Genomic DNA, 17231 nt, shown 5'->3' with positions numbered 1-17231 from the left:
TCTTTTAATATTTTTGTAATTATTTTTTGTTAATTTAAATTTCCACTGTAAAAGAAAAAATATATGTTTTTTTTATTTTCATAAATATGATATAGAACTTCGTGTTATATAATTATTTAATAATTATAATTATTTAATATAATTATATATTATATAATTTATATATTATATAATTATATATTTATATTATATAATTATATATTATATTATATAATAATATAACTATTTAATATTTAATTTAATTTATTTATTTAATTTTATAAATTAATTTCTTTCAATTTTTTGTTATTAGTATTTATTTTTATATGTTTAATAATAGTTCGGCTGAAGGTCAATAAAACAATTTTATTTAGTTATCTCCTTTTTTCTCTTTATTATATCCAATATTTCGATTGTCATCGACAATCATCTTCAGGGATCTGTTACAAATAACACAAATTATTACAAATTAATTAGTGTTATTTGTAACAGATTCCTGAAGATTATCGGACAATCGAAATATTGGATATAATAAAGAGAAAAAAGGAGATAACTAAATAAAATTGTTTTATTGACCTTCAGCCGAACTATTATCAAACATATTAAAATCTACCAGGTCAACAATAAATAACAACTTTATTTTTATTTTAATATTTTACTGTTTATAAAAAGACAATGAATTATTTTTATGAAAACAATGGGCAAATTAAGAATATATATTTAAGTGAATATAAGATTTGTAAATTACAAGCCTACTTAATACCGGATATACCGTACAAAAATTCTCATCCCTCGCACTGTGGTAAATATTTATATTTTCAAGCCAACCAATTAAAAGTAAGGATATTTTTGAAAAATACCATATTTTTCAAAATCTTGTTTTAATGCCGTGCTTTCATTTGAAGATGTAGAAATTTTGTATTTTTGGCTACAACGGTGGAAGATGAGTATTTTTGTATGGTACGTCGGAAATTATGTAGGCATAAGGTTGTAGCCACCATGTAAACCAATCAAATTGTCCCGAGGCTGGATTCTTGTTTTATGAATCTTATAATTGAGAGAAGTGAAAAGTGTTGCAAAGAAAGTACTTTTCATTTCATATTTTCATAGAACAAAAGTTCAGTCCGTGCTCTGCTCGGATTTGAAAAAAAATTATAATTTTTTCATAAAATCTCCATTTGAAGTATGTATTAAAAATATATAAAAACTCGCCACGATTCTCTTTACATCACACCACCACACTCCCAAAAAATGGCAATGAAAAGTATTAATCTAAAATCAAATAATAGTCTAATCGTCGTGTCCATATTTTCCCTAAATATGTATTCATACCTATCATTTTTAAATGTTTATGATGTACAAAAATAATAACTAAATTCCTTGATGTGTACTAAGTAAATATATAAGTATTTATTATAAAATAATAATTTATTATATGCCATAAATAATAATTTATGTTAGTGATAAGACACATTTAAATTAATACTAGTAACATTAATACTTAAATTAATATAAGTAACATAAATGTATACTCTTCCCTAGGCTTAAGACACTTTTGAAGTATTTTTTTTTTTTAATTTATTTATTTTCATTTTTCAACTCAAAATCCAAAAACAAAACTGTACTAATTCTACAAAAGTGGGAGGACAGATTCCAGAGAAATAATTTCCATATTATCTGGACATATTCCAATGTATCCTTTGAAATTCCGTGAATACATTTAAATGCCCTTTTAATTTGCCTCTTTCAGGGAGGATTTTTTTTCATTTTAGTAATTTTGAAATGTTATTTTTTTAATTTCTATTTCAAAAACGACAATTCTTTAAAAGTCCTGAAGGATTTCCTTTCCTTTGAAGACTATAAATTACTAATTTGGGTATTTTGATTTAAAAACAAATCGAAATGTGTATGGCCTATTGGTCGTCTATTATCCCTAAAATAACTTCAAGAGTTGAATTTTCTTGTAGAACATCTAGAGGCCATTGTTTATTCTTTTTTTTTTTTTTTTTTTTGGTTTCATATTTGTTGTATAACATCTAGAACATTTTCGTTTTCCTTAACTTTGGTTCATATTCGGAAGTCTCATGTATCCCAATTAATATTAAATTGTCCATAGAATGCCAAGACGTCCTTGCTTTTTTCATATCATATATCTTATCCTAAGAAGAATGGAAGATCTCTAAATTATACTATTCCAATTGGAGAACCCCGCAGTTTAGAGAGCCTTCAGGGGTTCCTCAAAACTGTATTGACATGGTATTGCACATCATATTATTCAAATTTAGCTAAAATATCTGAAACTCCATGGTATTCTATCTCAGAAATTATTTGAAGACTTTTTGAAGTATTTTTTAATTTATTCATTTAATTTTATTTAATTTATTTATTTCCATTTCTCAACTCAACATCCAAAAAGAAAACTTTTTACTAATTCCATACAAGTGTGTTTAAATGTCCTTGGAAGACCTCGGGGCTTCCTAACAGTTATAGAAGACTATTGTGTTTTCTAACAACTATATGTCAAATAGAAGATCTGACTCTCTGACTCTCTCTTCAAATCTTCTATTTGGCATATAAGGTCTTTAGGTTTTCTATTTGCCGAGAGACGACCTCTTGGTCTCCTAAGGCATATAGAATACCTCTAGGCTTTCTAATTGTCTTAGAACGCCTCTAGATTTCATATTGGCTATAAAATGGCCGCTGGATCTTCTAAGACCTAAAAGGGCCAGAAAATTTTCTAAGGGCTATAGTCTAAGTCTTCTAATGAATGTAGAAGACGCCATAATTTTTTAAAGCTATTGAAGATCTTTTATTTACTGGAGGTAAACTTCTAGTCTTCTAATGGATGTAGGAGACGCCATATTTTTTTTTTAAAGCTATGGAAGATCTTTTATTGACTGGATGTAAACTTTAGGTCTTCCAAAGACTTTAAAAGTCTTATTGTTCCTCTATTGACCATAGAAGGCTCGTCTTCGATGTGCTACAAATTTTGACTCCATATCTTTGAAACATGTGGGTTAACAGAATTGTGATCTTTCAAATAAATATTCGTTAGACCCATATACATAAATTTTGGAACATTCCAATATTGTAAAATTTTTTTTCATATTATTTATTCCACACTTCTAGGTCTTTTAAAGGATATAGAAGATCTTCAGGTTATCCAACATCTATAGGAGAACTATTGGTCTTTTAAAGGCTATAAAAAGTTCCATTGCTCTTTTAGAAGCCTTTTATGTCTTTTTTTTGCCAGAGAAGACTTTAGTCTTCTAGTGGTAAAAAAAGCCTCTAAGCCTGCTTGTTGTTATGGAAGACGTATAGCCCTTGAATTTGCTATAAAAAACTTCTTGTTTCTCTATTTCAAATAGTAGCCCTCTCCGTAAGACTTTGCTATTGAGGTCCTATAGTTATTCTATGGGCCATTGACCCATACGTTCAAGAAAAATGATTAGCTTTGTTTCAAAGTCGATTAGGTTGAATGCAAACAACTGTTGTGACACCCTCTGATGGGGAATGTAAAATAACCCTTCTTTCTACTTGTACATAATTTAAAGCCAGTTTCCATGTGTCGATAGGAAAATGAATTCGAAAAAAAAAACACCATTTCAAATTAGTTTTCAATTTTTTTCGTTTCTTTTTTCTGCGAAAAGCTTAAAAAACATATTTGAAATGAGGTTTTTCATTTTCATATCGACCCTTATGATCTGTTTTTTGTATGACGATACGAAAGTGAATGCGAATAAATTTTTCATAAATTTTATGTTTTAAATTGAAATCCAATATTTGAAAGGCACATATTGAATCACATTCGCCATAGAAAAACATGACCTTAGTCTACGGAAAATCAAATGAAGATCAGTATTCAAAAGTATTATTTCCTCGCATAGAGAGGTGAAGATAAAGTTTTCCACAATTAAACATTTCGAAATGAATTGAAAGTTTTTATTAATATTATTATTTTTTATATTTATATTTTATTATTATTTTCTTTTGCCTCTTCCCTACCAACCATATATCTGCTTAGCTAAGAAAACTTGCCAAAACCAAAATAATAATTAACTAACAAATAAAACAATCTATCATTGTGCAATGTATAAACATTTAAGATGGATCTTCCTACTAAAATTATGATCTCAATACATAATAATAATAACAATAAAAAATACGACAAAAATTATGTTTTAATAATGTTGATGTAAATACATACACATTAATGTAATAGTGTAGGAGAGATGTGCTTAAAAATAAAAAAAACAAAACAAAAATTAGACTCTCCATAAAAATACAATTTAACCTTAAAGCTAATATTTTAGAAATTTAATAAAGCAAAATATTTATAAAAAAACAATGAAAAGAAATTAATAAATAAATCCATAAATGTGTGAAATACTTTCAACAAAATAAAAACAAACGTGTAAACGTGTACTTTCTTTAAATAATTAATTTATAAAAATTACATTTGTAAATTACAAAATAAAGGGAATCAAAAGCATTTACCAGATTTGTTAATAGAATGAAATAGAAATTAATAAAAAGTTATATGAAGTGATATATAATAAATAAATTCATAATTAATGACAATTTTTTTAACAAATCGGGCTTTTTTGATTCCCTTTGCTTTGGAGTTTTACCCAAAATGGACTGCCAAGTCCCTTCCACAATTTGGAACAAAAAGTCTTAATTTGGAATCCTTAAAAAATTGCCTTATATGCGTTTCATACAAAATGTAATTGACCATTCACAATAAATTTACAAAATATCTACCAAGGTTAAACCTGATAATTGATCAATCACAATAAATGTCATATATGTTTTCTATACTCCAAGTTATTGTGATTATAGTCAATTATCTGGGTTAGTCCGGGTAAAGATTTTGTATGTAATCGAATTTTTTAGAAAAAATTAAAAATCCAAGTCTTTACTATTGTCTTTTTTATGGAACATTACCATTGGCTTGGTTTTGCTGGTAGTGCTGAGCGCAAAATTTGTCTTTGGTAAAATTTGACCTCAATTTTATACCCATTTCATGTAAAAGAAAACTTTCACTAATCTAGGTTTCTTTCTAGGTTGTTCGTTGAACAAGATCGCATAACTCATTGTCCATTTTGTCTAAGGATATTCCAGAAGAGATTATCGCACCTGGCTCGGCACATTAACCACTATACAAATAAATAACATCAAATTTCCGATGTGGATGTGGAAAACAAATAAATTCTCAATGTAAATATACTTACCGATAAAGTCTATATAGTATTGTTATATGTATATATTCATATAAAAAGAAATATTTATTGTTCTTTTTAATTAAAAAAAAACAAGGTTTGGTTTATTTTTAAGATTTATTGTCGTTGCAAAATGTGTTCGTATGCAAAATATCTTCAAACATTCTAATGTAATATGTATGTAATATTCAAAACTATAATTTCTATTTATAGAATCAAAACCCAAAAGTATTATATTTGGTGAAATTGTATATGGAGGGAGCCCTTTTAGAAGGAAACCAAAATACTCTTTAGTAGAGAAAGGGATTACTGAAATATATTTTTTTAGAAAATGGGTTTTAATAAACACCCTCTTTCAGAGTAAGGGTGCGGGTACAATTAAGACTTTTTAACTGGCATAAGCCATCGGCTGGCTTCTTCGTAAAAGATCAAAGGAGCGTAGGTTGAACAATGAGCATAGATTATGGACCGATATTTTACTTTTATTTTACGAAAAAGTGAATATATCTCCAACTTAATTGTTCTAAAAAGCAAGTGTTTTTAGGAATAACTTCCAATAAAGGAGTCTTAAAAACACTATTTCTTTTTAAAAACCTCCTTTAAGGTACTCTTTCTTTAAGGTTCCTTTATGTCACGAAGATTCTTTAAAATCACCCGTTTGTAAAAAGGGAACTGTGAGTAAAAAGGCCAAATATAAAAGCCACTTTTTCACAAAAAAAAAATCCTAAAAACAGAGAATGGCTCCTGAAACCTTATCTGAAAGAAATGAGATTAATAGAGAAAAAAAAAAAAAGAAAGAAAAAAATCGTCCCAAATTTCGAAGAAAATTGTTCTCAAGAAAAAGTCCCCGAAGTCAGTCTTTCTTAAAGAAAGCACCAATTCCGAAAGAAAAAGTCCGAATATGAATTTTTCGTAAAAAGTAAATAGGATCAATTAAGGAAATGATGCTTAGAAACAATCCTTCTGACAGATAGAGTCTTAAAAATAATTATTTTTAAATAAATGTCCTTTAAGGCATAGTTTCTGAAAGAGAAGGTTCCCAAATTAACCTTTTTGTTGAGAAAAAGGTCCCCATATATAGTAGAGATTAATTTTTTTTTTTATTGAAAGTCTACCTAAAATCCATTCTTGGAGTTAGAGTCCCACTTTCTTAGAGAAATTTTCCTTGAAAGCACCACTTCTAAAATTATAGGTCTTAATAAACGTTTATTTCATAAGGACCTTTCGAAGAACGGTTTTTGAATATACTCTTTTTAGATAAAGTCCTTCAAACCATACTTTCTAAGGGAATATCCTTATAAGCTCCCTGTTTTGAGAATGAGAGCTTAAAGATTTTTTTTTTCAAGAAAGTACCCTTGAGTGTCCTTTTTGGCAAGCGAAGGTTTTAATGACCGTTTATTTTATAAGAAACTTTTTTAAAAGAAAACATCTGGAATATTTAATTTTTACATAAAGTCCTTCAAATCATGCCTTCTAGGAGAATGTCAATAAAAGCTCCGTATTTAGAGAATGATACACGTTTTTTCAAGAAAGGGTCCTCAATGTCCTTTCTGACAAGCATTCCTTCAAAGTATTCTCCCGCAAATTAAGAATCTATCAATGCTAATCCGATAAAGTACAGTATCCTTAGAATCTCGCTCTTCCCTTTGTACAGAATTTGTGAAATGAAAGACCCTATAACAAATACGATGCTTCTAAGAACCATTTTTGTAAAAAAAAACCGTCCTTAAAGTATTTTTTTAAGAGCACGAGGTCCTTTAAAGCTTCCTTTCCAAAAGAAGAGGTCCTTGAATCTTTACTAATAATAGAAAATATTCGTATAAACTTGTTTTTTTTTTTTTATCAAAAGAGCCCCTAGAATCAATTTTTTGTTCTTAGAGAACGTATCGTTAGAAGCATCTTTTTCAATAGAAACGTTCATAGATCCCTGACTTTTAGAAAGAGTGCTATTAAGGACCCTTTATACCGAGAACAATGATTCTAAGTATCATATCTCCAAAAAAAACTCTTAATGAAAAGAATGCTTGTAAAAATCCATTTTTCCGGAAATGATATTTTCCAAGAATCTTTTAGCGGAAAAGGATATTGAAGAGGGTTTTATTTTGAAAATAGAATTTGCTTTTCATGAACCTTTCTCTTAAATTGATTATAAAAAGCGTTCTTTCTTAGACAAAAATTCTTAAAATACAGGGTCTTGATTACCCTTTCATAGAGAAAAGTACTCTTTACTCCCTTTTTTAAAAAAAAGTCCTTTAAGAAACCTTCTTTTTTAATTAAACGGATCATAAAGCCACTTTTCCCGTTAAAACATCTTTTTAAATAGAAAGAATCCTTAGAACCGCGTCCTTCTTATAGAAAGAGTCCCCAGAAGCACCCTTTCCCACAAAAAAGTCATTAGAAGCACCCTTTTCAATAAAAGGAGTGCTATTAAGGACCCCTTTTCTAAGAATCGTTTCTCTAAACAGGAACATTTTTCAAATGTGCTTTGAAAGAACATTTTTATTAAAAAATGGTTTTCGAGGACCTTCTCTTTAAATTAACCTATTTTTATACCCTCAGCCATATGCCTCATAACGGTTTTAGACCCCAGGTATCTTTGGACCAAATCCGTTTCAGAACATTTGGAGTCGATCTAGCGATGTCCGTCCGTCCGTCCGTCTGTCTGTCAGGCTGGTTGCTAACGATAACTCTCGAAGGGAGTATTCGATTTGATCCAAACTTGGTACATGGTAATATTATTCTCAAACTTAGATCGAATTCGGAGATGGGCAATATCGGTCCACTCCTACCCCACAAAAGGTCAACATTTTCACAGAAAGAGAAGGGATAATCCAATTTTGCTCCAACTTTGAAAATACTAGTATTTGAGTCACTTCTAGGTTTGGTGCGAAAATAGACAATATCGGTACACTCCATCAAGTACCTTCCTCACAAAGGGTGAAAATTTTGAATAATTATAACTCTTATAAAATGTGATGCAATTGTCCGATTGTCTTCAAATTATACACATAACAATATTTTTATTAACCCAAGGTCGGGTGTGAAGATGGATTATATATGGGCCCACTCCTTCTGGTACCTCTCCCACAAAGGGTCAACATTTTGAATACCCAAAACGATTATGAAATCCGAAAAAAGCATCCGGTTCTCTTCATATTTCACACATCATATTATTTGTACTAACATAAGATCTACTCTGGATATGCGATGTATCGGTCCAGTACCTCCCCGAAAAGGGGGTAAAAATTGTGAGTAACCATGATGCTCATAAAACGCGAAATTAACATCCGATTCCATTCAGACTTGGTACAACACAATATTTCCATCAACACAATATCTGTTATAAATATGGCGCAGATCAGACCATTTCTTCTGGTACCTCCACCACATAGGCTTCAAGATTTTTGAAAAAAAAAAAAAAAAACACACTCAAAGAATGTAATTCAAATTTCCCACTTACAAATATTTTTCCTAAAACAAGATCTGTCGTGAAGATGATATGTATCTGTCAACCCCTTCTGGTACCTCACCCACAAAGAGTCACAATTTTCAATTCTTGTATATCTCATTACTTGCGCAACAAGTCGGCGATTCTTTACAACGAAATATTTCTTTCAACCAGAAACCTGGGATGAATATGGAATTTATGATTTCGCATAAAATTGAACATAAATGTTCGATTTTCTTGGCTCACACCAATATTTTTATACCCTACACCACATAGTGGTAAGGGTATTATGTCTTTGTGCATTTGTTTGTAACATGGAGAAGGAAACGAGATAGACCCATAGTTACTTTTGAGAACCTTCATAGAATCACTTTCTGAGTCGATTTATGCATGTCAGTCCGTCTGTCCGTCCGTCCGTCCGTCCGTCCATGTATTCTTGTGAACAAAATGCAGGTCGCATTTATTATCCGATTGAGATGAAATTTTCCAAACAATATTTTTTTGGCCCAAGGACGAACCCTATTGAAATTGGTGAGAATCGGATCAAATTTAGATATAGCTCCCATATATATCTTCATCCGATTTCGGGTTAAATGTGCACCAAATGCCCACTATCAGTCCAAATTACCTGAATTTTGGCACACCCAACCGAGTTCGGCCTAGAAGCAAGTAAATCAAATTTGGAGAAAATCGGTTCAGATATAGCTATAGCTCCCATATATATCTTTCATCCGATTTGATCTTGTAAGTCCCTCACATTCCTACTATGCACTCCACAACCGTGATATTTGGTACCAGGTATTAGATGGAGCACAGAAATAGCTGTTTTAAATTTTATCGAAATCGGTTCAGATTTGGATATAGCTCCCATATATATCTTCATCCGATTTCGGGTTAATTGTGCACCAAATGGCCGATATAAGTCCAAATGGACTGAATTTTAGTACATCGGACCAAATTCAGCCTAGAAGCCAGTATATCAAATTTAGTGAAAATCGGTTCAGATATAGATATAGCAACCATATATATGTTTCATCCGATTTAGTGTTTTAGTCCCATACATTCGTAATATTCACTCCACAGCCGTGATATTTGGTACCAGGTATTAGATGGAGCACAGGAATAGCTGTTTTAAATTTTATCGAAATCGGTTCAGATTTGGATATAGCTCCCATATATATCTTCATCCGATTTCGGGTTAAATGTGCACTAAATGGTCAATATCAGCCCAAATCACCTGAATTTTCGTACATAAGACCGAATTCAGTCTAGAAGCTAATACGTACAATTTGGAGAAACCCGGTTCAGAGATAGCTATAGTTCGTAAAATGCACGATAGAATTAGATAGATTTTGATTTTGTACCAAATATCTCATAGAACTCTGAAATGCCCTGTATAAACCTTTTTACGAGAGCTCTACTAAATATGCATAGTGGTGTAGGGTATCATATAGTCGGCCCCGCCCGACTTTTGAGCTTTCCTTACTGGTTTTATCTTTATTAGATGAAGAAAAGGTCTTTAGGATAGTCCTTCCTATAGAAAGTGTCACAAGAAGCGACCTTTCCTTTTAAATATGTCATAAGGAGCAGTATCTTTAATGGTACCCTTTATTGAAGAACAGATAATTAAAGCACTCCTGCTGAAAATCATCTAAAGATGAACACTCACCAAAAGAGTGCATCCTTCGTACACAAATGATGCTTGAAATTACGCTTCTTTCAAAAAAGCTCCCTTAAACGTTTCTTGTTTTAGAAATATGTTCCGTTAAAAAAAAAAAAAAACTCAATCTTAATAGGCCGTTTTTAAAAAAAATACTCTCTATTGTCTAGTTTGAATTGAAGTAGAAAATTGTCTTCCTTTCTAACGTGTATTGTCCTGTAGTAAAATGTTGTACTTCGTCCTGTGGCACTAACCCCATCCCACTATTCATCCACACCACCACACACACACCCATGCCATTCACCATTTTTGTTGCAAATCTCATCACAACACTTTCCTTCATCTGTTCACACTGTTGTACATTTTCATTTCATTCACCTTAGATTCAATTGCAATCAATCCATTGATAATAGACACATGCAAAACCCCCCTGACGTCGCTTCGTTCTGTTCGTCGCAAAAGAAAAATATCAAAAAATGTCGCCTTCCAATGCAACATTTGTAAGAGGTGTCTCTCGTCCAAGGCCACCTTGCGTCGTCATTATCGTATGACGCATTCGCTAAATGATTCGGAAATTGAGAGAATGAATTCATCGCAAGGGTGTGTTGGTTCCAGCGAAGTGAGCATAACAGCGGAGACGTCCAATGATTTATTGCAAAATATCTATAATCAAATGTATCCAACGGGAAGTGGTGTAGCTCCCACAGGAATAGCTGTATCCCCACAATCGAATTATGGCAATAATTCCATGTGGATTCCGGTGGTGGAAATTAATACGGAAAATGAAGTCAATCCTGGACCCAAGGAGATCAACAACAATCAAATGGAAATTCCAAGTGTAGCCCCTGCTAGTTGTAATAATCCTGTGGAGAGTGGGACAGAATATCAAATTTTGGCCAGCAATATTTTAACCATTGACCCAATAGTCCCAGCGGTGGATGGGCCACCAATGCAAATGCCAGATCCCCTGGCTTTGTATACTCCTCCTGTGCAGCAGCAGCAATCAACTCAAGATGATCTCCAGGATGTTTTCATTATCGACGAATATTTCGATGAACCCGATGAGATTTGTAATTTATCTCCGGATTGTGAATTTTTAGATGCCTAGGAAAGAAGGGATGTGTTGCAGGCAACATGTCTACAAATTACATTTATTACATATTTATATATATGCATATTTATGTAAATTATGGAATTCAAATTTAAAAAAAATCGGCAAATAATAATTTTTATTACAAAAGAAAATCTTTAAAATTTAAGGTTATAAACATTGAAGTGAGGTTATGTCCAATATAACTGACAATTTCATATCCAAACCAGAAAAATCACACACCACTTACTAATTGAGTACATTTTGAAAATTCACTATTAAATTAATATAGAAATCAAAAATGTTAAAAATTAAAAAAAAAAAAACAGTCTGCATTTGAGATTAAAAAAAAAGGAAAAATTCAACAACAACAAAATGTTAGGCCATATGCCCTAAATTTCATATCCAAATCAGAAAAATCATACGCCACTTACGAATTTAATTCACTGTAAAAAGCTGATTATAGCTTATGTCCGACATATGGAGAATTTTAAATAAAGCCAAAAATAATCATAATAATAATAAATAAATTGATATAAATAATAAATAAATAAATATATATATATATATATATATATATATATATATATATATATATATATATATATATATATATATATATATATATATATATATATATATATATATATATATATATTAATAAAAAAATAAAATGTAAAATTTAAAAACATATATTTGGCATTTAAAAGATTCCCAACTCAAACAGAAATATTTAAAAAAGCGAGGTTATGTTGTGCCCCAAAACTGATAATTTTTTATTCAATAAATAAAAATTCTTCAAGCCATATAGTCTAAACTGAAAATATCAGCAGCAAAATATATAAAAAAGAATATTGAAAACTTAAATCTATAATTTTGGAATTCAGAAAAAAATTACATTCCATATAAATATTACATTCATTAAATTTATAAAAAAAAAATAAATAAATATTTAACATTTAAAAGACACACAACTAAAATATTTGGAAAGAGCGAGGTCATGTTGTGCCCCGAAGCTGATAATTTTTTATTCAATAAATGAAAATTCTTCAAGCCATATAGTCTAAAATAAAAATATCAGTAGCAAAATAAAAAAAAAGAATATTCAAAACTTAAATCTATAATTTTGGAATTCAGAAAAAAATTACATTCCATTTAAATATTACATTTATTAAATTTATAAAAAAATTAAATAAATATTTAACATTTAAAAGACACACAATTAAAATATTTGGAAAGAGCAAGGTCATGTTGTGCCCCAAAGCTGATAATTTTTTATTCAATAAATGAGAATTCTAAATGAGAATAGTAGAGATTAATATAAAAAATATTGAAAACTATAAAATCTACAATATTGAAATTACGAAAAAAATAAATACATTCACTATAAATATTACATTCAGTAAATTAAAAAATATAACTAAAATTATTTTTAATGTAAAAAAATATTAAATAAAAAATAAATATTAAATAAAATATTATCAATATTTCAAGTTCTTAAAAATTGGATTTTTAATGTAATCATATTTGTTTTTGTTTTTTTTTTTTTTTTTGTAGATGGGTGTTCTATATTTTTTATATTTTTTCTGCCGTTTAAAAAAAATTAAATCTATAATTTTAGAATTCCAAAAAAAAAAAAAAACATTCACTACAAATATTACATTCAGTTCAAATTTAAAACTATAGCTAGAATTATTTTTAATATAAAAACATATTAAATAAAAAATAAATATAAAATAAACTATTAAAATATTAATATAAAAAATTATCAATAGTTCAAGTTCTTAAAAATTGAATTTTTAATGTCACTAGAGTTTTTTTTTTTTTGGATGGGAGTTATATTTTTCATAAGTTTTCTGTGTTTTTAAAAAAATAAATCGATAATTTTGGAATTCAGAAAAAATAAATACATTCACTATAAATATTACATTCAGTAAATAAAAATTATAACTAGAATTATTTTATACATAAAAAATATTAATTAAAATATTAATATAAAAATTTTCAATATTTCAAGTTAAAAAATGGATTTAAAAATGTTCATGTTTTCATTTGTTTAGATGGCAGTTTTCTCTTTTAGAATTTAACAATTATGACTGTTTTACCTTCTTGAATATAATTTTTGTTATGTTTTTTTTTTTCAATAATTTTATTACGCTTTTTATATTTAAAAGTTAAAAAAAAATTTATGCTTTGAAAATACTTTGAGTAAATTCTATAATTATAACATTCAGTAAATTAAAAAATATAACTAGAATTATTTTTAATATAAAAAATATATATTAAATAATAATATAAAAAAATTATCAATATTTCAAGTTCTTAAAAATTGGATTTAAAATGTAATCAAATTGGAGTTTTTTTTTTTTTAGATGGGAGTTATACATTTTTTATAATTTTTCTGCCGTTTTCCAAAATTAAATCTATAATTTTGGAATTCCGAAAAAATACTTACATTCAATATAAATATTACATTCGGTAAATTGAAAAAATATTTCAAGAATTATTTTTAATATAAAAAAATATTAAATAAAATGCAAAATATTAATATAAAAAATTATCAACATTTTAAGTTCTTAAAAATTGGATTTTGAATATAACCATACTTGAATTTTTATATTTTATTTTATTATAAAATCTTTTTCTGTCGTTTTAAACAAATATGACTGTTGTAGCTTTAAACCATTCTTGTTGTTTTTAATTATCTTATGCGCTTTTTTTATATTTAAAAGTCAAAAAATAATTTTTTGAAAATAAAATAATATTTTAATTTTTGAAAATAAAATAATACTTATTTTTTTTTAAATAAAATATTATTTTTTTAATAAAATATTATTATATATTTTTTAAATGATAATAATATTTCATTTTTTGAAATAAAATAATATTTTATTTTTTGAAAATAAAATAATATTTTATTTTTTGAAAATAAATTAATGTTTATTTTTTTGAAAATAAAATAATATTTATTTTTTTGAAAATAAAATAATATTTATTTTTTTTGAAAATAAAATAATATTTATTTTTTTTTTTTGAAAATAAAAAAAAATATTTAATTTCATAAAAATAAAATAGTATTTTATTATTATTTTTTAAAATAAAATAATATTTTATTATTATTTTTTTTTATTTTTTAAATAAAATAATATTTAGTTTTTTGAAAATAAAATAATATTAATTGTTTTGAAAAAAAAAAATATTTTTTGAAAACAAAATATGTTTTTTATTTTTTAAAAATAAAATATTTTATTTTTAAAAAATAAAATAATATTTTATTTCTTGAAAACAAAATAATTTTTAATTTTTAAAAATAAAATAATATTTAATTAAAAAAAAGTAAAAAAATATTTAATTTGTTGAAAATAAAATTATATTTAATTTTTTGAAAATGAAATAATATTTACTTTTTTGAAAATAAAATAATATTTTTTATTTTTTAAAACTAAAATAAAATTTAGTTTTTGAAAATTAAATAATATTTAATTGTTTTTTGAAAGAATAAAATAATATTATTTTTATAAATAAAATATTATTTAGTTTTTTTTTTTAATATAAAATATTATTATATTTTTTTAAAAATAAAAAAAATATTTCAATTTTTTGATAATAAAATAATATTTAATTTTTTGAAAATAAAGTATTTTATTTTTTGTTTAAAAATAAATAAAAATAAAATATATTTTTTTATTTTATTTTTTAAAGTTTATTTATATTATTTTATTTTTTGAAAATAAAATAATATTTAAGTTTTTTAAAAGTAATTGAATTTTATTGAAAATAAAATATTTTATTTTTTTAAAAAATAACACAATTTAAATAAATTGTAAAAAATAAAATAAATAAAATGAAATATTATTTTATTTAAAAAAAAATAAAATATTTTAAATCTAAAAAATAAATACTTTGTTTTCAAAAAATAAAATATTTTATTTTCAAAAAAATAAATGTTACATTATTTAGAAAAATATAAATATTATTTTATTTTTAAAAAAACAAAAAAACATTTTCTCTGGTTTTTCGACCTTTTTCGATAGTTAATAAAAACAATTATTTGAGCTTGAGGTCAAACCTCAAGCTCAAATAATTGTTTTTATTAAAAACAAAAAAATATTTTGTTTTTTTTTTTAAATATTATTTATTTCTTGAAACTTAAAATAATTAATATAAAATACTTTTACCATAAAAATTAGCTTTATATAACCTTGACAATGAATTATTATTATTTTTTCTTTTAATCTTTATTTTGAGTAGTTTTTTTTTTTAATTTTTTATTATTATTTACGAATTATGTTTGCTTTCTTTTTATTGAATATTATTTCTGTTATGTTTTCTTTGCAATTATATTAATAAAAATCTCTTCTATGTTAAATATCGAAAAAAAATTATATTTTATTTAAAAAAATGAAATAACTAAGGAAAATATTTAAAAATAAATTAACATAAAAAATAATTATTAATTTTAAATAAGAAATTTTCTCTTTATTAATATTATTTCCATTTTTCTTTCTCTTTCCAGTTAAATACAATATACGCAAGCGAACTTCCAAGGCCCCCAGTACTTCGGCTGCTGCATCATCCATGGCGGCTAGTCTTTCCATTAGCCTATTCAATTCGGCTGGAAACACTGAGGATATCACCATCGATGATAGTCAAATAAAAATAGAGAGTGACAGCTCAACAATGGACACAGATAGTTTTCCAACATTTTCGGCGGAGAATAGCCAGAGTGGTGAGGCCATCAATTTACGTTCCACCACCAGTGTGGAACCGCAACAACAATCATCGGCCAGCGGCAGCAGCACCACCAGCAGCAGCAATGTTGTCAACAACACCGCCCTCATTGCCCTCCAACAGCTGGCCTCCATATCGTCCACACACAGTATTGAACGTTTGCTACCCCAACTGCCCAAGGATCTGTTGGCCCACAACGAGACGTTAGTATATGCCGGACGTGCAGGTAAACGTTTGCCGCGTCAAAGTTCCAAGCGCCTGTCACAGTTCGAAACGAATCGATGTCCCCTCTGTTCGAGGGTCTATCGTTCGCAGGCCTTCCTTAACGAACACATGCGCAAGGAACATTCGGTTTTAATTTAAAAAGAAAAAAACATTTGAGCCTTAACCCCTTTTTTATATATCTCGATGAGGTATATAAGGAATTATTTCCAAAAAAAAAAAAAACAAGAAAAAATTGAAAATTACAAAAAAATAATATTTAAGTAATGCAAAACAAAAAAAAACAAAATTAAGAATTATTTCATATATAATAAATTATAAAAAGCTTAAGAATTTTCTGAAAAATAAACAAGTGAAAGAAAAATAATTAAAAAAAAAACAAATTGATTTTATTATTGAAAAAATTAAAAAAAAATTATATATTTTTGAAATGAAATGTTGCTCCATTGGAGATCAAAAAAAAAATTAAAAATAGAACGTATTTTTCGCTATTAATAATATTGTTGTGTATTTTTTATATCCCCTACGAATTTTGTGACCCCTGGAGCTTTGAAATATAGTCAGAAACTCGTGTATTTAATCCAGGATGGTATTACTATACTGCCCTCCATATTATTTTACCTCACGATTTGAAGCATTTTGAAAATTTCAAACACAATTTCCAACCAAATTATTTGTGTGTTGGGAACCAATTTCCCAGAGAATATAAACCCTTTGCCAGATTTCCCAATCTCAATATATTCTGAAAGTTTCAGACGAATTATTTATAAATTGCCTATATCAGCCTGCCAAAAATCGGTTATCGTAGCAGAAAATTTTATATTCTTGCAGTTCTGGAACAGACCATATGTCTAGTATTTCTTTAGGCCCCATATTACC

General features: G+C 27.2%; 2 protein-coding genes across 2 annotated transcripts in view; both read left to right on the top strand.

The window, feature by feature from the left end:
- Positions 1-17231, top strand: part of LOC101899414 (longitudinals lacking protein, isoforms F/I/K/T) — a 301516-nt gene that overhangs the window by 252728 nt on the left and 31557 nt on the right. The gene's annotated exons all lie outside the window — the stretch shown is intronic.
- On the top strand, positions 5096-16577 carry LOC105261816 (uncharacterized). The gene is made up of 2 exons (XM_020036804.2): positions 5096-5199; positions 15916-16577. Exon 2 carries the CDS (start codon positions 15978-15980, stop codon positions 16491-16493), a length of 516 nt encoding a protein of 171 aa, XP_019892363.2. The 5' UTR covers positions 5096-5199; positions 15916-15977; the 3' UTR covers positions 16494-16577.

Source organism: Musca domestica, unplaced genomic scaffold, assembly GCF_030504385.1.
Source record: "Musca domestica strain aabys unplaced genomic scaffold, Musca_domestica.polishedcontigs.V.1.1 8, whole genome shotgun sequence".
In the NCBI taxonomy this organism is placed as follows: domain Eukaryota; kingdom Metazoa; phylum Arthropoda; class Insecta; order Diptera; family Muscidae; genus Musca; species Musca domestica.
This window is presented reverse-complemented; position numbering and strand designations above follow the sequence as displayed.